The 23,672-nt window shown below is 41.7% G+C and overlaps 1 protein-coding gene across 4 annotated transcripts in view; it reads right to left on the reverse strand.

Annotated features, from left to right (window-relative positions):
- CPQ (carboxypeptidase Q) overlaps positions 1–23,672 on the reverse strand; it is a 458,753-nt gene that overhangs the window by 111,325 nt on the left and 323,756 nt on the right. For all 4 annotated transcript variants that reach the window (XM_045896198.3, XM_054512535.2, XM_054512537.2 and 1 more), the window contains exon 6: positions 6,178–6,269. In XM_045896198.3, coding sequence (XP_045752154.1) covers positions 6,178–6,269 — 92 coding nt within the window. The remainder of the gene's footprint in view (positions 1–6,177; positions 6,270–23,672) is intronic.

Here is a 23,672-nt window from a genome sequence, read left to right on the forward strand (position 1 = left end):
CACTTAAGTCATAAAAAGCCATAAGGAAATTGTTATATGGAAATAACAGCATGAAAATATTTTATGCTTTTTGTCATATAGATTAAGGGTCATCAGACTTTTTTGTAAAGGGTCAGATGTTTAATATTTTAGGTTTTGCAGGCACATAGTCTCTGTTGCACAGTCAGCTAATGATGTAAAAAACAGTCTTAGCCTGAGGTCTGTACATAAACAGGTGGCAGGCTGGATTTGGCCTGAGGGCCACAGATTTGGTCCCTTACTGATATAGATCACTAATAACCATAACTGTACCATAAAAATGCTAGGAATATTATTTTGAAAGTTCAAATCCCTTATTTTTACAATCACCAAAATAGGTTCTCCCCAAATAAAAGTTCTGCTCCTCTTTGATAGCATCTACACCAGAGCCAAAGGCATACCTCAGGTCTCAGTCATCATCAATATAAAGGAGAGTAGCCTTCCCTTTTCTCTCTCCCTGATTACTCACTCAAACCCACGTATTCCTCAAGGATTAGGTCCTGAGCCTTCCTCATGACCAACATGTCCTAGCCATTTCTCCCTCTTCTTAACTCCTTTGCATCTGCTATGCTAAGCCTTTACAGTACTCTGCACCCTGTCAGTGATAGAGTTCTTTGTAAAAGTAAGATACTTTTAGTAAATAATTTAGCACCCCATTATATATTGTTTGTTATACTAAATTTCTTATGTGTCAGTTTAAAGTTAGTATTTAAGCAGAATGTAAGGTCCTTATGGCCAAAGACTGTGACTTCTTTTATTTTATCTTCCCCTTTCTTCCATTTTTCCCTCTTGCACCCTTTCTTTCCTCCTTTCCTCCCTTCTTTCCTGTAGATTAGAAACTATTTCACATCCTTAGAAATGTCTAGATAAGGTGTTGTATTTATTTCAAGGATAGAAATAGGGGTTGGAGAGTTAGAGAATGTTCTATGGGAAAGAGGGCACTTCAATTCATCCTGTAGAACATGCAGGAGATGGAAAGAGGGGAATTCAAGGCAGAGGAATGGTATGATCAATGATATGAAGAAAGGCCAGTGTGGGATATATAAGGAACTGCTCATTTTTGTCAGACTAGAGGATGATGGAGGAGGATGGTGGGAAACCAGGGCATGGAGAACCACAAGGACCAAGAAGCTAAGCAGCTTGGGCTAGATTCTTTTAGCACTGGGGAACAACTGAAGGTTTGGAGGCAGAGGGTTTATTTGAATTGAGCTGGGCTTCTGGAAGACTGACTTGATATGGTAGGTATAATGGAAAGCCTGAACTACAGAAAAGACAGGGGACATAGAAATGAAGGGTTCACCAAAAGTGACAGAATATAGAATCAATGGAGCTTTACCATTTATTAGATGTGGGTCACAAGGAAGAGGAAGGAAGGAAAAGTCCCAGTGACATTGTGATAGCTGGTGGGAGGGAGGATGAGGCTGTCATTAATAGAAACAATAGAGAAGGAGGGGCAAGTGTGACAGAGATGATGACTGTACTTCTTTCAGGCTGGAGTGTCTGTTGTAGAGTAAATTTTTAATAATAGTTTACTGATCTATAGTTGTACTGCTGAAGATAATATTGCCTTTTTTCCCTCACAGATAATAATACTAGATCTTAGAATGGCATGCTTAATTGTACATTTTAATTGTAAATAATATTACAACTTTGTTCTCAATAGAGCAAAGCATAATTATTATATGAGATTGTCTCTCCATCATGAGGGTTGGGAGGGGAAGATAAACTTTAATAAGTTGAGTTGAGGAAACTATGTGTCTGAGAGGCCAGAGGACCTCATATTTACTTAGTGGCAGAACAAAGGTCAGAACCAGTTCTCCTGATAGCCAGTGGTGTATTTAGTTTCTTATTTGAAGGGAGAAGGCAAAACACAAAGGCTTGGAAAGTTCAGATGTGGTACCATTCTATGCTTGTACTTCAAGTGTTTTGGCAGGTATACCTGCGGGAGGAGAAGGATATATTCCCTTGTCTGCCATTTGTGGTTTATAAGATATGGCATTGCCTTTAAAATGAAATAGAAACTTCTGTCAAGCAAATGTTTCCTGATGCCCCTGTTCTTCTATTTAATTGTTTTCTTTCATTATTTTTACTTAACAAGAATTAAAACAATACAGTTATATAACTTACTATATCCACCTAGTCCTAGTTTTCTTTTAGAGGTAACCATGGTTAGTGGACGATGAAGATCCTTTCAGACTTCAGTTAAGCAAACATAAACTCTCTCTTTGCCTTTCCACATCCATTTCCAGAACTGTCTCATAAAACCTTTCCATTCTCCCTCTGGCTGCCAGCTGGATATTGATGCTCAAGGCAACATTGGGAGCCATGTTGCTGAAGAGTCTATCAGCCTGGACCCCTGAATGACTATGTGGAGCAAGCCCTCCTGGAGACTGGATGGTAAATGAGCAAGAAATAACTCTCTATTATGCTGAACCACTGGAATTGTAGGGCTTATTCATTTCAGCAGCTATCACAACCTTAGTTAGATCAGAGGATCAATTTGTTGTGGCTGGAGTGAACTGGACATTGTTTGCTACTTTTTGGCATTAAAAAGTGCTATAGAGAAGTTTAAAGACAATCTTATTTGTCCTCCCTGGCTTGGTCCTTGCTTATTATATTTACTTAAGGGTAAACTCAGCCACCCCAGAAATGATGATGCTCTTGACAATGCCTCATTCAGTATGTTAAACATGAGAATACAGAATAAGTCTTTTGAAATTGGCTGTCTTGTATAAAACATGCAGAATTTTTTTTAAAGGTGAGATAAAGAACTATCTAAAAGTAAAAAGCCTATACTTCCTTTTCTGGAATCTCTTTCCATTCCTGAAAATGCAAAGCAGACCAGCTACCAATGTATAGATTCTTTTTTTTTTAGATTTTTTTTTTATTCTTATGTTAATCCCCATACATTACATCATTAGTTTTAGATGAAGTGTTCCATGATTCATTGTGCACAACACCCAGTGCTCCATGCAGAATGTGCCCTCCTCAATACCCACCACCAGGCTGTATAGATTCTTGTATAGAGGCAACATGGATATTGTCAAGATAAACCAGTTCTGGGGCGCCTGGGTGGCTCAGTCGGTTAAGCGACTGCCTTCGGCTCGGGTCATGATCCTGGAGTCCCGGGATCGAGTCCCACATCGGGCTCCCTGCTCGGCAGGGGGTCTGCTTCTCCCTCTGACCCTCTCCCCTCTCGTGTTCTCTCTCTCATTCTCTCTCTCTCTCTCAAATAAATAAAATCTTAATAAATAAATAAATAAATAAATAAACAAACAAACAAACATAAAATCCTGGGCGCCTGGGTGGCTCAGTTGGTTAAGCGACTGCCTTCGGCTCGGGTCATGATCCTGGAGTCCCGGGATCGAGTCCCACATCGGGCTCCCTGCTCGGCAGGGGGTCTGCTTCTCCCTCTGACCCTCTCCCCTCTCGTGTTCTCTCTCTCATTCTCTCTCTCTCTCTCAAATAAATAAAATCTTAATAAATAAATAAATAAATAAATAAATAAATAAATAAATAAACAAACAAACAAAAAATCCTGGGCGCCTGGGTGGCTCAGTGGGTTAAGCGACTGCCTTCGGCTCAGGTCATGATCCTGGAGTCCCGGGATCGAGTCCTGCATCGGGCTCCCTGCTCGGCAGGGAGTCTGCTTCTCCCTCTGACCCTCCTCCCTCTCATGCTCTCTGTCTCTCATTCTCTCTCAAATAAATAAATAAAATCTTTAAGAAAAAAAAAAGAAAAAAACTCTTCCTCTGGGGCGCCTGGGTGGCTCAGTCGGTTAAGCGACTGCCTTCGGCTCAGGTCATGATCCTGGAGTCCCGGGATCAAGTCCCGCATGGGGCTCCCTGCTCGGCAGGGAGCCTGCTTCTCCCTCTGACCCTCCCCCCTCTCATGCTTTCTCTCTCTCATTCTCTCTCTCGCAAATAAATAAATAAAATCTTTAAAAAAAAAAAAAAGAAAAACAAGCAAGTATGGGCGCCTGGGTGGCTCAGTTGGTTAAGCGACTGCCTTCGGCTCAGGTCATGATCCTGGAGTCCCGGGATCGAGTCCCACATCGGGCTCCCTGCTCAGCAGGGGGTCTGCTTCTTCCTCTGACCCTCTCCCCTCTCATGCTCTCTCTCTCTCTTTCTCTCTCTCAAATAAATAAATAAAATCTTTAAAAAAAAAAAAAAGATAAACCAGTTCTGTTAATGTGATTGCACATCCAAGGGAAAAAATGTATATATATATTTCTCTGCCAACCTCCTAAAAGCTTAGAATCGAGTCATTTCTGATTTCACGTATTTCATGTATTTTGGTAGGCCACAGTGAACCTCAAAACCTTACAGAGGACTAAGCCTTTTGTCGGATCTAAGGAATTGCAGTGGTTGAGGAAAGTTCAAGCCAGATCCACTGCAGTTTAAAACCATTTTCCCCCTTGGAGTAGAGTATATGATCGAGAATAAATGTGCTTCAAAACAGTTCTCGGGTCTTCTGTTTTTCATAGAGTCCAAGATGTACAGAATCTAAAGTTCCTCCTCAAAAATAATTCAGTTACTCTTGCTGCCTCAAGATAAAGTGCGAACTTCTCAACGGGATGGATATGTTCTTCTTGTTTGGGCTCTTGTCGACCTCCCACGTGCTGCAGCTTGTGTTCAGTGCACCAGCCACTCTGAACCCCTTCAGTCTCCTCAGGGTGCTGTGCTCACTTTACCTCCAGCCTTTGCAGGTACAGCTCCCGCTACCCAACTCCCCGACAACTCCTTTTCCTTAGCTTACTTCTAGTCTGTCCTCAAGTCTCTGCTTCGGCGTCATTTCTGACTGTTCTCCCAGGCCAGGTTAGGCGAGCTTCCTGTCTCTGCCACCAATACTTTATCAGAACACTTCACACATTATAGTATAATTGAAGTTCAGTGGTTGGTGTCCTTTAGATTGGAGTCTTGGTAAGGTTAGGGTGCATCGTTCAATGACCCTAAACCTAGAGCCTAATATGAAGCATAGTAGGTGGTCAGAAATATTAAATGAAGGTTGCTGAATCTAGAATAGATCTCCTCTGATGTTCTAGTCCACCACAACATATAGGAGCTGATGCTACTGACCCACCAACCACAGGACACTTATCTGGAATAGTCTTATTCCCCAGGATCACTTGAGGCCAAAAGAACGGAAGAGGTAGAAGAGTTGAGCATAAAGTATGGTTTTCCTTTGTACAGCACATAACTATGCTCAGTGGTCAAATTCATGCCCCTGAGCTCATCACTCTTAAGCTCTAACTAACTGGAATAGGGTAATAGAGACTGACTCTGTAAATGATCCAAAAGGATACAAACACAATTGAAAAAAAACAAACCTCTCTGATTTTGATAACGGAAGCCTGCAGATCTGTTCCTTCTAACCTGAAATGCAGGACAAACAATCCCGCAGCAGCAGGCCAGACCCTGCTCCTCCGCCCAACCATCACTGCTCAGCAGCATGCGCCTCGATTTGGGAATTTCTCTTTGAACTAACATTTGATTTGCTCCCGAGTATCTCTGAGCTTGTACACTTTGCCCTCTCTCAAAGGTGGTTGTCGACATTAGTCTCCCTGTCCCCAGTCTTAAACGTGGTCTTGTATTTCTAATCATGATCTTCTGCTATCACCTTCTTGCCTCAAGCTTCACTTTTGTCTTACTAAAGTCAGTCTCAACCCAAGCCGTCCTCCACATGGCCAGGTCTGAGCTGCTGCCAGTCCTACCGCCATTATCAGGGCTCCTGCTGACGCAAGGCCCCAGGACTTGGTTCTCAGTTACCATAGTGCTTCCAGGACGACTTAGGGCATTAAAGTATGGGAGAGGGCTCCGGGGCCAGAGGGAATGCTTACCTATTACTATTTCTCTGGCATGTAAGAGTATAGCAGAACCAGAGAGACTTTAAGAAAATGGCATGGCAGCTGGGATTTTTCTCAGGTCACACACCGATGTAGAAATAGAGACGCCCTCAGCTCCACCCCCTAGTTCACCAGTGCATTCTCTGCTATGGGACCCGATGAAGAAGGCTTCTGCAAGGGGTGTTGGCTGGGGTCAGCCTACCAAAAAGTATTGTTGAGAGTCTTCAGGACAAAAGAAGGAAGCAAGGATGCTTTGGGGTTATTCACCTTAATTACACATGCAAATGCCCAGAGACCCATGGCTACTTTCTTACCTTGTGTAACTGGTAATACTGGAAGCCACCGATTCCACCTTGTTCCTCTGCAGTCCAGAGCACCAAACGCAGAGTCCTCTTTGGTCGCAGCCCTGGGAAAAAATAATAAAATAAGTGATCCTTCAGTTGATTTTAAATTTTTTAGGAAATGGCGAGGCCTCTCATCTGCATTCTGGAGGCAGGAGGACATCAGAGGCACGCATATTCACCTCTTGCTGATGAGGCTGCTGCCTGATTCAGAGTGTGGCTGACACAGCAAAGAAGCGCCCTCAGGGCTGATCTCCAGGGCAGGTTAATGGAGAAAGGGGTTATGCAAATGCTGCCTACAGCCCAGGAAGTGAGAGCCTCTAATCATATCCTGAACTGACAACCTGCCCAGCAGAACCCAGTGGATGGCCAAGGTCAGGGGAATGTTAGATTGCATATAGAAGATGCAGTTGGCAGGACTCTAGTCAGATCAGGGAATCTTCCAATGATAACTGAAACCCAATCATTTGGCTCTACTTCCAGATAAGGTGTGTAGGGGATTGCTACTTAGTCTCAGTCCACAAGGATAGCTAGCTGCCCATGCTATCCTCGGTGACGTCATGGCTGCCAAGCAGAGGCGATGTTTATGGCTACCCATGGTCATTTCTTCTACTATTTGGAAATACAAGGTTATTCACTTAAGGTCAATGAAAACAAATGCAATGCAGATGACATTTTACTTACCTTATTACTTCACAAACAGCTTGGTGACGATTTTGTTGACTTGGGGAATACAAATTTGTATCTTGGAAGTTATTAAAGTTGTTGGCAGATCTGGCACATCTAGAACCACTTTTGAGTGACTATGTCTGAGCCCAGGTTTAGGATGTAGGCTGACCTGAGTTCTCATTAAAGCCTGGGTGAGAAATTTTGGTATCGAATTGCTCAGAAAATGCCCTTGATGCTTTCTCCTAAGTCCATCTGGAACCCAGCTTCTCACCTGTGCTAGCACCGTGGTACAAACCCCACTGTCTTTTGCCCGGGCTGCTGTCACCCCCTAACTGCTCCCTCTGCAGCAGTCTCTCACCCCTGCAGCCAGAGGAAGCTTGTAAGAGTGAAACTGGATCGTGTCAGTTCTCTGTTCAAAACCTCCCATAGCCAGAATGTAAGCTCCCAGAAGGCAGGGGTTTATCTTTCTTGGTTCCCTATGATGCCCCTAGTGCCCAGCCTGTTTGGCCACATTAGATGTCCATTAAATAGGTACTGAATGAATAAATGAACCCAAAGCTTGGTATGTCACTTAGAATAAAGTTCAAAGCCCTCCATCACTTTCCCAGCTTCATCTCCTAAAACTCCAGCTAGTTCACTCCTAGGCAAGCTGTTACAGATGAAAAAGGCAGACAGGGGCACCTGGGTGGCTCAGTCGTTAAGCGTCTGCCTTTGGTTCAGGTCATGATCCCAGAGTCCTGGGATCGAGCCCCACATTGAGCTCCCTGCTCAGTGGGGAGCCTTCTTCTCCCTCTCCCTCTGCCTCATCCCCCCGCTTGTGCTCTCGCTCTCTCTCTCAAATAAATAAATAAATAAATAAAGGCAGACAGCTGGTAAGCCCTGCAATCATTAGGCACTAGCTGTGTAACCACTGGGAAACTGATCTATCTGAAATTCAGCCTCCTTATCTGAAAAGAAGAGAGAATATTATATATGTATTCCATAACTATTTCATGGGATCGTTGTGAGGATTAATGAGATGTGATAATGTACAGAAGACAATTCTGTGCTTGGCATGTGACAGACATTTAATAAATAAACTATGAAACTACATAATGGATATCTAGGCCCAGAGCACACAGTTGTACCCCTAGAGAGAAGGGGTATCTAAACACTCAGACAGAAAGTTCTTTCATAAGCATTTTGGTGCCTGCTGACAAAGAATCCTGAAGTGCCCACTGCTTGCTCCAGAGTCAAACTAGCTGCTCACATTCAAAGCACAAACTTGTTGTGGGAAGAAGTCTACTCAGTGTATCCAAAAATCACAATATGTGCTCCCTCTCTCAGAGAAATGTGCTGAATGCCGATTTAAATCGAATGACATTTTGCTTGCAACATAGAAACAATTAGAAAGGATAAAGTGCAAATGAAAATTCTGAACTTTTTTTAATCCATAAAAAGGAAAAAAATACACTTCCTTTTTACATTATCTCTGAACTTACCAGCAAAACAGTACCAAATTATTAAAATGATGGAATTCTCTCAATAAGGATAAAGGCATAGTTTGCACAGGTTAGAAAAAAATAATCATTTTTTTTTAAAGATTTTATTTATTTTTTGACAGAGAGAGACACAGCGAGAGAGGGAACACAAGCAGGGGGAGTGGCAGAGGGAGAAGCAGGCTTCCCACAGACCAGGGAACCTGATGTGGGGCTCGATCCCAGGACCCTGGGATCATGACCTGAGGCGAAGGCAGATGCTTAACGACTGAGCCACCCAGGCGTCCCCCCTCAAAATAATCATTTTTTAAAAGCAAACGCCCTGAATATCCCTATAGATTTGGTGCTCCACCTGCAAATCATTACTGTCCAGGATGAGTCTCCTTCATATTTCAGATCAGCCAGATGGTCAATGATGTTATATTAAGATAATAAAGAAGTAATCAGTTTGAAATGAGGAATGCTAAGGCCTCCGAACAACAACAGCATAGTGTTGGTGCACAGCTGTCTCTAAAAAGACAAATGGAGCCTCTTTCAAGGCCTTGAGAAAGAAGCTCAGTCCCTGTCAGCACGGAACACGAGTGCCTCCCCCACGTTCAAGGTGAAGGGCCAGAAAGAAGAGGTTAGGAAAGCAGTGGTTAAGCAAATGCTTGCCTGATCTCCGAAGTCTCTGCTCTGATATTCTGGTTGTCTCTAAACCTAAGACAAATGCATGGGACTTTATTCAAAGACTAGACCCTCGTCCTAGTGAGGAGTTCGGGGGCCCCAAGCCACCCGAGTCTGTAGATGGGCAGTGTGGGGCACAGAAAGATGCCGGCCATGAATTTGAGGAAGTGTTGTTTGCTTCTCTGCTCTGCTACTTTTGGTTCTGTGATGTCAGGCTAGTTACCTAGTCTCTCAGGACCTCAATTTCTTCATCTCTACAATAAAGAAAATGGTCATTGGCTCATGGGATTGTGGATTTTTTTTAAAGACTTTATTTTACTATTTATTTGAGAGAGAGAGGGCGAGTGGGGGGGCACAGAAGGAGAGGGAGAAGCAGACTCCCCGTTGAGCAGGGAGCAGGACGCGGAGCTTGATCCCAGGACCCGGGATCATGACCTGAACAGAAGGCAGATGCTTAACCCACTGAGCCACCAGGCGCCCCGCCTTATGGGATTGTCAAGAAAATTAAATGAGACGAGGCAAATATATATTAAGCACCGTAGGCCCATAGTAGGTTTTCAAGAATTGTTAGTTAGCTTCTTTCTATATCATCCCACACAACTTCTCAGTCTGTGCCAGTAATCACCAGGGAGATCTTGTGGGAAAGCCAGGAGAGAGGCATAGTCCTCATTCCTTATCCTTAGGAACCGGAGAATATCTTTGTTTATTCAGAATGTATACTCAGCCAAGGGAAAAGTACAAATTTCATCTAACTTTGTAGAAAAACACATACCACCTCTTTCAGTAAGGAATGCTTCCTCATCCCAACATAGAGCATATCCAAATCCCAGTAAACTGGAACAGGTTCCTCACTTTTTAAAAAGTGAAGGCCAATCAGAATTGTTAGTTTCTGAATAAAGTCAAAGAGCTGGATAAGTCTGAAAGCTGAACCAAGCTGATGTAAGAATATCTATATTTTTCATCTTTAAAGGATACAATTTATTGTGGATCTCAAATCCAAACTAGATTTAAAAGCTAAGAAAGAATTCTAAGTATATTAAATAGCAACAACAATAATAAAGCAAAATCACCAAGAGCAACACAACACAGTGATAGGGGGCCAAACACAGGGATTTCATTTTGTAGGAGAACTGGGGTAAACGAAGAGCTCAGTAGTGATCCTGACTCACAACCCTGGCTCTGGCTTGAGCTACCCAGCACTGGCCCCCAGCAAGCACGAGAAAGAAAGTGTCAGAAATGGAGGTGAGTGGCAGGACTCTGGGCTCAGCTGTCCAGGAGTCAGGTCTCATTGGGGTTTTGTCAGAAGACAGGCAATTAGTTCCCCTATGGATGTATATTAACTTTGCAGAGATCTCTCGACCTCCTGGAATTTCTATTAAGAACTCCAGATAGTGCAGCACACATTTTACAGCATATGGTTTTCCTCTTTAAAAAACATAAACTGCTGATAATGTGTCAGAATTTTCTCTTGTTTATGAAATATGATACACATGCATTTCACTTCCATTTTACTGAGGAAAGTAATAATGCTAATGGGAAAACAGTGCCTAGGAAAAAAGGTCAAAACAATCTGGTTGGGCTTTATTTTTCATTATTATCAAACTTAAAGATGAGAAGGCTGAGAGGTGACTTTCATTAAACTGATAAACTGAAAAGGTCAGTTGGTTGTCCCACACTTGCACCGAGGGGGCAAAGCAAAATAAACTCACATTAATCCAGCCTTGGAGATAGCTTTCCCAAATCATGAATGCTAGCGAATGCTATTTGTTAACAATGTGTATTGACCCAAATGCTCATTTACTGTTCAGTTTCAATCCCTCCAGAATTATGTGTGAGTACTGTTCTCCCTTCTGTGACCTAACTTTGCAGAGAAAATACAACTTTCTCTTGCAGTAAATACTGTATACTCATTTTCCATATAAATGCACTAGTTCATAAATACATTTGTTGCCCAGCTCTCATTTATCAATAGTGCAGAAGAGTGCCTATATGTAGAGATTTCTATTCCTGCAATAAACCTGATTAATGTAATATTTGAGGTATAGATAAAATAATGAAATATTAGCATCTAAATTGAATGAGAATAGGCAGTAAGTAAGTGTAGTGGTTGAACACATGGATTTGGGGGTCAAGACCTATTTCTAACTTGGCTAAGTTACATAATTTGTCATATGGTATATAAGCACATTATCGGTTTTTTAAAATAGGAGGCATAAAAAAATAAAAATAAATAAAATAGGAGGCATGGTTGGACACAGATTATTTTAGTGAAATAAATTGTAATTACTTCTTTTTATAATAAGGCAGGAACAGAAAGTCACTTTGAGGATCTTTTGTTCTTGGAAGTATTGCTTGGTATCTTAGTTATGCAAATACAAAGCAATTAGGCACTTTTGGGGGACACTGGGACAAGACAATAAATTGGGTTTTTAAAAAAAATTTATTTAAATTCAATTTAATTAGCATACACTGTATTACTAGTTTCAGAGGTAGAATTTAGTGATTCTTCAGTTGCATACAACACCCAGTGCTCATTATTTCAAGTGCCCTCCTTAATGCCCAGCACCCAATTACCCCATCCCCCCCCCCCCATTTACAAATGCACCGAAAACTGTAAGATATCTAGGAATAAACCTAACCAAAGAGGTAAAGGTTCTATACTCTGAAAACTATAGAACACTTATGAAAGAAATTGAGGAAGACACAAAGAAATGGAAAAATGTTCTATGCTCATGAATTGGAAGAATAAATATTGTTAAAATATCTATGCTACCTAGAGCAATCTACACCTTCAATGCAATCCCTATCAAAATACCATCAGCATTTTTCACAGAGCTGGAACAAACAATCCTAAAATTTGTGGGGAGCCAAAAAAGACCCCAAATAGCCAAAGGAATGTTGACAAAGAAAACCAAAGCTAGAGGCATCACAATTCTGGACTTCAAGCTCTATTACAAGGCTGTAATCATCAAGACAGTATGGTACTGGCACAAAAACAGACACACAGATCAATGGAACAGAATAGGGAACCCAGAAATGGACCCTCAAGTCTATAGTCAACTTATCTTCAACATAGCAGGAAAGAGTATCCAATGGAAAAAAAGACGGTCTCTTCAACAAATGGTGTTGAGAAAATTGGACAGCCATATGGAGAAGAATTAAACTGGACCATTTTCTTACACCACACACAAAGATAAACTCAAAAATGGATGAAAGACCTAAATGTGAGGCAGGAATCCATCAAAATCCTAGAGGAGAACACAGGCAGCAACCTCTTCGACCTCAGCTGGAGCAACTTCTTGCTAGACACGTCTCCAAAGGCAAGGGAAACAAAAGCAAAAGTGAAGTGTTGGGACTTCATCAAGATAAAAAGCTTTTGCACAGCAAAGGAAACAGTTAACAGAACTAAAAGGCAACCTACAGAATGGGAGAAGATAGTTGCAAATGTCTTATCAGGTAAAGGGCTGGTATCCAAAATCTATAAAGAATTTATCAAACTCAACACCCCAAAAATAAATTGGTTTTTATACTCCATCTTATAAGCTGCTACCTCTGACTCATCTGGAGGAACAACCTGGACGTTGGGCAGGAGGCAAATCAGTGTGTAAAAGGAGCCTAGAGCCTTCTAGGAGAAAAGCCCCCGGGTCCTCATCCCTGCCTCCTTGGATTGGGGGCTTGGGATGAAAGACCTGTTGGGTCAGGGCAACAATGACTAAGGTCCTGAGACAGAGAAAGTCTTAGAAACAATTGGAATAAAGTGACCGTGATGAAGGGAGGAGTCTGGGCTATTACCAGGGCTCAGCACAGTCACCCAAGATTCTAGGGGAAGGGCTAATTTCAGCCTAGCATGTGGCCCACTCTGGAAGCTCCTCCAGATGCAGCTACCCTGGCACAGAGGTTATGATTTCGGGTATAAGAGCTGAGGATGGGATTGTAAGTGAAGAGAGTTGTCATCTTGTCGCCCCAAATCAGCACCACTGTGACTCAGGGGTGCAAATAGTGCCAGGCAGTGGCCAGAGGGAAGAGCAGTCACAGGTGGATCTAGCTACAGGTTTCTGGGGGAGGACTGACCTATTTGGCCTGAGTGCTGTCCCAGGATTCATGGGCAATCTGGAAGCAGTGGGAGGGACCTCAAGGGGAGATAATAGACTTCTTGCTAATAAGGACTATGGAGGCTTGAATGATTAACTGTAAAGGAGATTAAAGAGATGTGATCATATTTATAACCTGTGTTTGTGGAACAGGTCATAACAGTTATAATTTCCATAATTCAAAGGGAAGAGTCCTACCTCATTATAATGATTAGGATTCTATTAGACAGGAAAATCACCATTAATCTTTGCTGCAGCAGGAACACCGTGACTACCATTGTGTGAGACCATTTCTGGCCCTAACCAGTTTCCCACTCTCATCCACCACTTCTGCCTCTCATCCTAAGCTCCAGTCACATCTCATTTCCTATCCATCCCTGAAAACATGCCATGCTAGCTCAGATTTTGGGTCCTTTGTATATCCTCTTCTTTTTTTTTTTTTTTTTTAAGATTTTATTTATTTATTTGACAGAGAGAGACATAGCGAGAGCAGGAACACAAGCAGGGGGAGTGGGAGAGGGAGAAGCAGGCCTCCCGCTGAACAGGGAGCCCGATGTGGGGCTCGATCCCAGGATGCTGGGATCATGACCTGAGCCGAAGGCAGACGTTTAACGACTGAGCCACCCAGGCGCCCCTATTTTTTATTTTTTTAAAGATTTTATTTATTTGACAGAGAGAGACACAGTGAGAGAGGGAACACAAGCAGGGGGAGTAGAAGAGGGAGAAGCAGGCTTTCCGCGGAGCAGGGAGCCCGATGTGGGGCTCGATCCCAGGACCCTGGGATCATGACCTGAGCCGAAGGCAGACGCTTAACGACTGAGCCACCCAGGCGCCCTGTATATCCTCTTCTTCCTATCTAGAATGCCACCTCGCTTTTTCCATCTGGCAAACTCCTATTCACTCAACAAAGCCCGTCTCTAATATCACTTTCTCTGAGAAAGCTCCCCTAACTCTAGGGCAAAAGTTGGCTACTCCTTTCTCAGTGTGTCTCTAGAACTTCAACATACCTCTCTTTTCATTTTCAACCATACTTAAATGTTGTTCTTCCCACAGACCATTAACTTCCTGAGACTTACTCATTTCTCTTTTTCCTTATCCTGGTCCAGGACCTGACATTTAACAAGGGCTGAATAAATGTTTGTTAACTGACTGACTGACTGACTGAATGAATGAATGCCTACATGCATTTATGTACGTATAAATGAAAGCTACTGCATTTTCTTTTAATCTAGACCATATTAGTGCCTCCTGATTTCAGGAAGTTGGTAAGATATGCTCTTTTTTTGTGAACCAAACCCCAAATAACACAGGTGCAACCACCCCAGGAGCCTAGAGAATTAGATGTGCTTCAAATTCAGCATTTTCTTCAGCTGCTATTACATCCACTTTTGCAGCGCGGGTCTAGCCAAGATTTAGTACAACAGCCTTCGTCGATCAAGTCATTAAGTAAATACATTACGATCAACAGACATCTTTCCATCAGCTGTTTTAAATTATAGGTATTTGTAGTTTGAACTCCAACAGTTCTCCCTAATTTTCCACTTAGATATTTTTTCTGATTATAAAAACAACATATATTCTTCTTAAAACTGAAAACTGGGGCACCTTGGTTAAGCGTCTGCCTTCAGCTCAGCTCATGATCCCAGGGTCCTGGGACGGAGCCCCGAGTTGGGCTCTGCACTCACCAGGCAGTCTGCTTGTCCCTCTCCCTCTGCCTCCGCCCCCACTCATGCTTTCTCTTTCTCCCTCTCAAATAAATAAAATCTTAAAAAACAAAACAAAACTGAAAACTAAGGAAAACAACAAAAAATCGGAAACAAAACAACCTCTAAGCATACTGCTGTACTTCCTTAGAAATTTTGTATGCAAGTATGTGTATACATACATATAAAAGCGATATTTTATGTATAGTTTTATACTACTTTTTTCACGCAATATTATGGCATATATGGCCTTTATCTACTATAATTAATAATCTTCAAGAAAATGATTCTTAATTGTTTCAGCTATTCTCTTCTTATTGGATATTTAAGGTTTATATCCTTAGGACAAGTTCTTAAAACAAGAAATACCAAGTCTAAATAGTATAAACATTTTTAAGGCTCTTGAAACATGTCACTAATGTTCTAAAGACATGTTACCAATTTATATTCCCACCAGCAGTATGTAAGAATATTCACTTAATGTGGAATTTTTTTATTATGTTATGTTAATCACCATACATTAATTACATCATTTGTTTTTGATGGAGTGTTCCATGATTCATTGTTTGTGTATAACACCCAGTGCTCCATGCAGAACGTGCCCTCTTTAATACCCATCACCGGGCTAACCCATCCCCCCAACCCCCTCCCCTCTAGAACCCTCAGTTTGTTGTGGGATTTTATTCCTATCTCCTTTGTTTTGATATGCCTCAATATGTTATATCTATTTTTCAATACTACATTCTACTCCTTTTCAGTCAAAATGATTACAAACACACACACACATTCAATCTGTAGTATTTTTTAACTTGATTGAGACAAAGTTAAGCCTATTTCTGATGCCTGACTAGAGTTAAAATATGTGAATTTGTTTTTCTTATTTAAATTGTCTGATAGCAGGGCTTTTTCATCAGTATAGTTCCAAGATTATGTTAGTATCACGTAGAGATCATAAGTCTGATGTAGTTGGCATCTTTAAACATACTATTTCTTTTTCCCTATCATTATTTAGAGTGTTTTTATCTGCGAGGAGAAATTGAGAAGGCTGGCTAATGATAGATTTGAACTCTAAATCACATTTCTGTTAAGAGTTCTACCCTGCAGAAACATCCAATGGGGAAGAGTTAAACACATAGTACAATATCTAAGAAAAGGATGGTAATCAAGAACAAGAACCAAGACAAATTCTCTTACAAATTCACATTTATCAATATGGTTCTTTAAATTTTATTTGTTGTGAAGATGGTACTGTGTGAGAAGAACGAATGTGTTTATACTTGAATCAGGGATTATCAGAAAGTAATACATCTCCAACATGCAACTGAGATGAGGAAATTTCTGGGATCCACTTTCAATAGCAAACAGCAGACATGGGGCATAAGCTATTTATAATGCAGGGGCCCTCATTGAGCTGCTTCTGGGAACTCTTTCAAGTGGTCATTTTTTAGGATTGCAGTGGACGGGTTTTATCTTCATTTTCCAAGATGTTCTTTGTGTATAAAATTCGTTAAGAGGTTACCTAAACTTGTTTTTGACCAATAATTAACCTTAATTTTTATTCTTGTTTTCATTTAAGTTTAGGTTTTCAGGCCATAACACATTTGAGAGTATCAAATGTGATCAGCCCCCAAAGTGATCAGCCAATGTTCCTGCTAAAGGAAAATGTCACCAGGGAAAGAACAAGACCATCAAAATGTCCCCTCCTTTCTATTCCCGCTGCACTGTGGCTACCACACTTTAAGCCCTTTGAATCACTGCAATCGCCAACTGTTTCCTCCCATTCTCTCTTTAAAACTGCCCCCAGATTCATCTTTCTACAATACTGCTCTGAATATGTCACTGGCTACATGAAAATCTTTAATCACTCCTTACCGTCTACAGCAGTAGTCTGCCTCCGAACTTGTTTTGAACATGCGTCTCTATCAGTAACACAATTTTGAGCATGCATCAACACATATGTGTGTGTAAATGACACATACACAATACTGTTAATACACTTAATATATTAGTAAAATGTATTTCTTTTTTTAGATAAAGAATACTTTCCTGTACCAAATGATGATCCTGTGGAGTTCCTGGCTTCAGAGGCCACGGATCTATAACATAGAGTCCATCAGCATTAATTAGTATGGCATTTGAGGCTTCACAGACTAGTTCCAATCTGCCCCTCCAGTCTTGCCTCCAATTACTCCCCTTTCCAAAGCCTCAATTCCAGGTAAATCGTTCTCTTCATTTTCTTTCCATCTCTGTACTTTTCCTCATTCCCTTTATCCTACCCCATTTGCCCTTCCTTTTTCTCCTGACTTACCTATATCCCAACCATCTTTTAAGACCCAGTTCCATATCCGCCTGTTCCACTCTCTCCTTCCTCTGAACTTCAAAACTTTTATTTTCTGTTCCACCCATTTGGCACTTAATCACAATTAATGTAGTTTCTGCTCTGGGTTTCCACACACAGCTCCTGGTAAATCAAAGGGCTCTATACATATTTGTTGATGAATGGATTAACACACCTAATGGAAATTGTTGTAAGCTGCAACAAGACAGATATAGATCTATAAAAAGAACTTTTGGACAGAGAGTATTTTTAAACATTAAATCAGTTACCAGTTACATTTGCCTAAGGGAAAGTAAAGCCTTGGAAATAAGGCTGGGCTAGGGCAGGTGGGGGACATGGAAGGAGGGCTGGAATCTTGGAATCTCTGTTAGAGCTAGAATATTATAATTATGCCTCTGCAGATACTGAACCCATCCACAGGGACATGGGACTGCATTTTCTCAAGAGAAGTGGTTGGCCTTCCAGGAGACCTGCTGTTTTTTTTTTTTAAGATTTTATTTATTTGACACAGAGTGACAGCGAGAGAGGAAACACAAGCAGGAGGAGTGGAAGAGGGAGAAGCAGGCTTCCTGCGTAACAGGGAGCCCGATGCGGGACTCGATCCCAGGACCCTGGGATCGTGACCTGAGCCGAAGGCAGATGCTTAACTACTGAGCCACCCAGGCGCCCCGAGACCTGCTGTTTATCTCAAACATTTTCATTCCTCAGTTATGGAAAGTGTGAGACACATTTGTTTTCTCCAGATAAAAGAAAACTCGGAGCAAACTCAGGGATGTTTGCATGAAATTTCAATGCTTCAAAATTTATGAATCTCACACTACCAAGGCAATGGATTATTTGACCTTATGGAGCTTTTGCTTTTCCAGGTCACTGTGTCACATCCTATGTATAAAAGCTGTTAGGGTAAGGAAGAAATTTTATACAGTCTATAAAAGTATTTATAGGAGCTTGTCAAAATTGACTTCAGATGTCAGAGGACTGTCATCTTAGAAAGACTCCCCAGGTTTATCTTATGCCCTCCTAGGGCTGAGCTTATAGGGGTGTGTTCGGTGTCTGAGAACACTCTACTTCTGAACTGAAACCAAACTCACGCAGTTACGTGCTTAGTGTGGGAAGGAATGTGATGCCTCCATTCCCAGAACTTTTCCCAGGACCCCTGTCCTCAAACCTTCAGATCAAACTACTAGATTTTTTTTCCACTGTGTAGACACTAATACTTCACGAACATTATTTCCTGTGATATCTAACTTACTTATATTTAATTTCTACATTTAACACTTGTTAAAATATGTCATTGCTGTCCATCTTTCAAGATACAAGCATACATTTAAGAATTCTATAAAAGAAGAAACTAAAATTCTGTAATAGAAGTGAACATACAAATCAACAAATATTCACTTGGACTTACTGTGCAGAAATCAAAAAGATTAAATGGCATAATGAAAGCTACTCAAAATATCAGACTCATTCATTCAACAACCATCCCTGGTCCAGGAACTGAGGGATTTAGGACTGAAGAGCCCAGTCATGAACTTTGGACTCATGGAACTTACAGCCTTGAAGACAAAGAGAGTAAGAAACTCCCACATCATTCTTATCACTATTGTCATCACCATCATCACTGTTGTAGGCACTTGGAATTCATCTTAAAAAAAACCCTGATCTTTTAAAAATGAAGTTATCATTTCTCTGGATAGAGAATGAAATTACTCCAGAGAGAGAGAGAGAAAGAGAGAGACTTGAGCTGGGTTTGAACTGGGAGGTTGGGTAGAAGGGTAAGGTAGACAAGAACTAGACGAGAGCAATCACATAGTGGTACAGAATTTATAGCATCACCCATGTGATTTTAGAGATGGCCAACACTCAGTGCAAGCTGGGAGAGAGCGGACCAAGGTTTACTGGGCACTCAGTGCTGTATCAGACACTGTGCTAAGGTGTTTCCAGATAATATTTCATATACTTCAGAAACATTTCCCTGTTTAATTCTGCGGAGCAAGTAATACTGCCTTCCCCTTTTACAAATAAAGAAACTTAATTTCTATACCTGAAATTAAGTCACTTGCCCAGTACTACATAACTAGTAAATGGCAGAGCTGGGATTCTTATTGCCCAAATCCATGCGCAGTCCATGCTTTCAATCACTTCAGGCTTTTGCCTTCCCAAGCAATAAGCTGCATGGGAAGATCTGACTAGTCCTAACCTTTTTTTAGGTGAAACTCTCACATTAGAGAATGTAATCTAACCAAGCTACCATATCTCTTCCTATTACTCAAAGGAATATTAGCACCTTCAAATTCCATCTAAAACTGTCCAACCATCAGAGACTATGGACTCCGAGAAACAAACTGAAGGTTTCAGAGGGGTGGGGGTTGCGGGGATGGGTTAGTCTGATGATGGGTATTAAGGAGGGCATGTATTGCATGGAGCACTGGGTGTTATATGCAAACAATGAATCATGGAACACTACATCAAAAACTAATGATGTACTGTATGGTGACTAAAATAACATAATAAAAAATAAATAAAATAAAACTGTCCAATATTAAAGAGACAAAGTGGCAAGAATATGGCCTGTAGACAATGTGGTCAGTAGGGGTGAGAACTGGGACTAATGCAAAGAAGGACATTTTCTAGGTTGATGGAGATAAGCAATCAGATCCTAAGACATTCAAAAGCTGAACAACACTGGAATTTCAGATTTATAGTAACAGGAACAACAAAAGTCTTGAACTGCTGGGTCTGAAAATCATCACTAACTTGAAATAAATAGGAAACAGAGAAGGAGAATAACTTATTTTCTATATAGGTTGCTGAAGACTCACTTGCATTTTGGGAACCTGAGCTCCAGAAATAATCAAATTGAATCTAAAAATTTATAAGCCTAGCATCCACTTAGACAAATCAACAAAGTGCATTTCCTGCACACAAAAAATCACATGGCTTCTCAAGAATCAGGAAAATATGATTATCAAGATTATTGTGGAAAAGAAGCTTTGAATGTAAATATATTAATTTTTGTGTCAACAATGCTTGTGTTTTGTGACACAAATTTTGTGTCAACAATAAGTCCTTTTGGAAAACACAACTTCCAAAGACGTTGCAGGGGTTTTAAGTTCTATGGAAAAATGATTTTTTTAAAAATCCAGTTTTCACTGTTCTCCACAGAGGGAGATTAGACCAGAGGGAGAGTCTGGTCTAATTGAATTTAGGAACAGATCTGGAGGGAGGGCAGAAAGGTGATCAAGGCGCAGATCGGTGGGGAGCAATTACGTAACAGTGAAGTTATTTACAGTTCCACTGATGCTGTATTAGAGACAGCTGGCTAACTGGTGGGGCGGGGAGGCTGGGGGAGAGCAGGAAGCAGGATTTATTGGGTACTTACCACTATGCCAGACACTGTGCTAAGTGCTTTCCAGACATTATCTCACTTAATTTTCACAACAATCCTATGATACCTGGAGTATTATGATGCCTGGGGGTATGAGCCCCAAGTTACAGATATGGAAACAAAGACTGAAAGAACCTAAGTGACTTGCACAATGTCATGGAGCTAGTAGGTGCTAGAGGCTGAGTATGAATCCAGATTTTCTTTTACCCCAGTGTCTGTGCCTTTCCAACTAGACCACCTGGCTTCAGGCCCCCTTATACGTTGAGAATATTCTCGGACATACGAAAGACAAAAATAATTAGGCAAACACTAAAGGCAGAACCACTTCAATAAACAACACAGAAGTAACTGAGTTGCTTTCTAATGAATGTTTCACTAGTCGGCCAGTCCCGAGTCATCAGTGCTAAGTCACGAGGGGTCATTACAGAGGACAGGGCTTGTTTTCCGCTAGGACCCCACCTTCTAACCCCTCCTCAAGTTTCCAGGGCAGTCTTAGCCAGGAAAATGAGGATTGAGATAAACACCATGTGGGGGAAGGAAAAGAAGCAGTGTATGCAGGCAGACAAGAAGCACCACACAGAAAATCAACCAACACCAGCCTGTTATTTGTAGAAATCCCAGAAATTCTATAAATCCCATTGTGAGCTGCAGGACTGGAGGGACCATTATCTTCACTCTCCCACACAGCACTCTGATAAAAGTCATCCCCTTCTGCTAGAATTTAGCAGAGCTGACTCTCTCACCTGGCCTAGCCAATGGATGAGTGAAAGAAAGAAGGAAAGAAACAAAAGGAAGGGAGCGAGGAAGGAAGGAAAATTAATGGAGAACTAAGAAGACCCAGAGAGCAAAATGACTAGGATATCAATGATATAGATATGATATAAACATTCTGAAGTCCCATTTCAAATGATGAAACCTAGATGGTAACCTGTGTTTCTTTCTAAAGAATATAGAGAATAGAGAACATCATTTTTCCCATAGGTAAATAACTCCTTAAATAAAAACTGGTGACCATAAACAGCACTGTCACAAACTCAAGAAAAGATGTGGACACTTAGCTCTGTCTCTTCCTGCACTGCTTGCTAACACCCCCCTGGCTGGGGAAGCTGTCAGCAAACCATACTTACTCCTGAGGCCCTGCATTCACCCTCTACAGTAAGAAAAAATCAGATGTGACATGGGGGAGACCAAGTAGAAAGAATGCTGGAACCTATCCAAAATAGAATCGAAGAATCCAGAGAAGAAAGTGTCCATCTGGCTTTGCTCTCTGAGGCACTGGAAGGTGCACTGTGGGCACTAGACACTAGCAAAGAGCTCGTGCGAATAGAGGACAAGAGCCCAGGGGCTGCCCTGCTGGGGCCCAGGGGCTGGCTGTGCAGAGGCTGCCAATACAGAGGGACTGGGAGGGGTCTACCTTGTATGGTAAGGAGGTGTTGTGCATAGGACCAGATGGTCTCCAAGGCCAAGGGACTCAGAAGGGACAAGTGCATGGCCACAGAGCCAACCAGGTCATCATGTGAAGGAGCAGTCATGAGAGAAATACAAACCAAACAGGCCTCCATGGCGTTGTGCTGATCCTGATATGGGCAGGAGAACACTAACTAGAGAATAAAGATGTTTGATGAGGTAAAGGCAAAGGGAAGCTAGCATTTACTGAGTGCCTATTCTATGCTAAAGCAATATGCTAAGCACATTATATGCATTAGTTTAATTCTTCTCATTTGACCTTCACTGTAATGCAGTGATGTAGGCATTATTATTTTTCCTATTTTACAGATTAGAAAACTGAGGCTGAGGAAGGTCACTCATGGTCACATACAGTCATCCCCCCTTCTCTGCAGGGAATAGGGTCCAAGACCCCCAGGGGATGCTTGAGACCACAGGTAGCACTAAACCCTATATATACACTGTTTTTTCCTATATGTACATGCCTCTGATAAAGTCTAATTTATAAATTAGGCACAATAAGAGATTAACAACAATAACTAACAATAAAATACAACGATAACAATATACAGTAATAAAAGTCACGTGAATGTGGTCTCCCGAAAGATCTTGTACCGTACTCACCCTTCTTGTGATGATGTGCAATGATAAAATGCCTACGTGGCGAGATGAAGTGAGGGGAATGACGCAGACACTGTGACCACAGTAGCTTTGGGCTACTGCTAACCTTCTGACGATACTCAGACGGAGGATCATCCGCTTTGGGACCACGGTTGGTGGTGGCTATAAAACCATGGAAAAGTGAAATGGCAGACAAGGCGGGGGGGCTGCTTCGTATAATGATGGCAGAAGCAGGACTGGAACCCTTTTGATCCCGAGGCCCATGGTTTAAGCCCATACTCCTGCACATGGGTCCCTGCAGTGAGCCCTGAGGGCCAGGGCTGACTCCCTTGGGGATTAGGCCGCAGGCACAGGCAACTGATGAAGATGACAACACATGGTCTCATCAGACACACACTCACAGGACACCGATAAGAAAAGTCCTTTCTTGGCCGATCACCAAACTGAAAAGTGAGGAACTTAGTCCAAGGGAAGACCGATTCTCTCAGCACTGAGTTCACCCTGGCCACCAGTCGAAGGTACATTTACACACATTTGTAGAAACAGACAGCCTAAAATGTCCAAGCACGAATCAACACATTATTACAGAGCCTACTGGCTCTCCTTGGTTTAACTCACACTATATTGCTCAAGTCTATTTCTATATACTTGGAGGATCAGTTGCATAGAACATCAAATTGTTCTGAACAAATAATTTTGTCTTTAAATTTCTTCAAATGAAAACAGGCATTAAGGTGCGCCTGGGTGGCTCAGTCGGTTGAGCAACTGCCTTTGGCTCGGGTCATGATCTCAGGGTCCTGGGATCAAGCCCCGCATCAGGCTCCCTGCTCGGCGGGAAGCCTGCTTCTCCCTCTCCCACTCGCCCTGCTTGTGTTCCCTCTCTTGCTGTCTCTCTCTCTGTCAAATAAATAAATAAAATCTTTAAAAAAAACACAAAAAAACAGGCATTAAAAAGGTTTTTAAGAAATAGAGATGTCAGGTCATTTCCTTGAGGCTTGGGCTATACAAGGACCTAAAGAGGGAGAACGGTCCACTGCCCAACCACACTAGCCACACATATGTTCAAGC

Source organism: Mirounga angustirostris, unplaced genomic scaffold (assembly GCF_029215605.1).
Source record: "Mirounga angustirostris isolate CCGP_5_RB_7025 unplaced genomic scaffold, mMirAng1.0.hap1 SCAF_4, whole genome shotgun sequence".
Lineage (NCBI taxonomy): Eukaryota > Metazoa > Chordata > Mammalia > Carnivora > Phocidae > Mirounga > Mirounga angustirostris.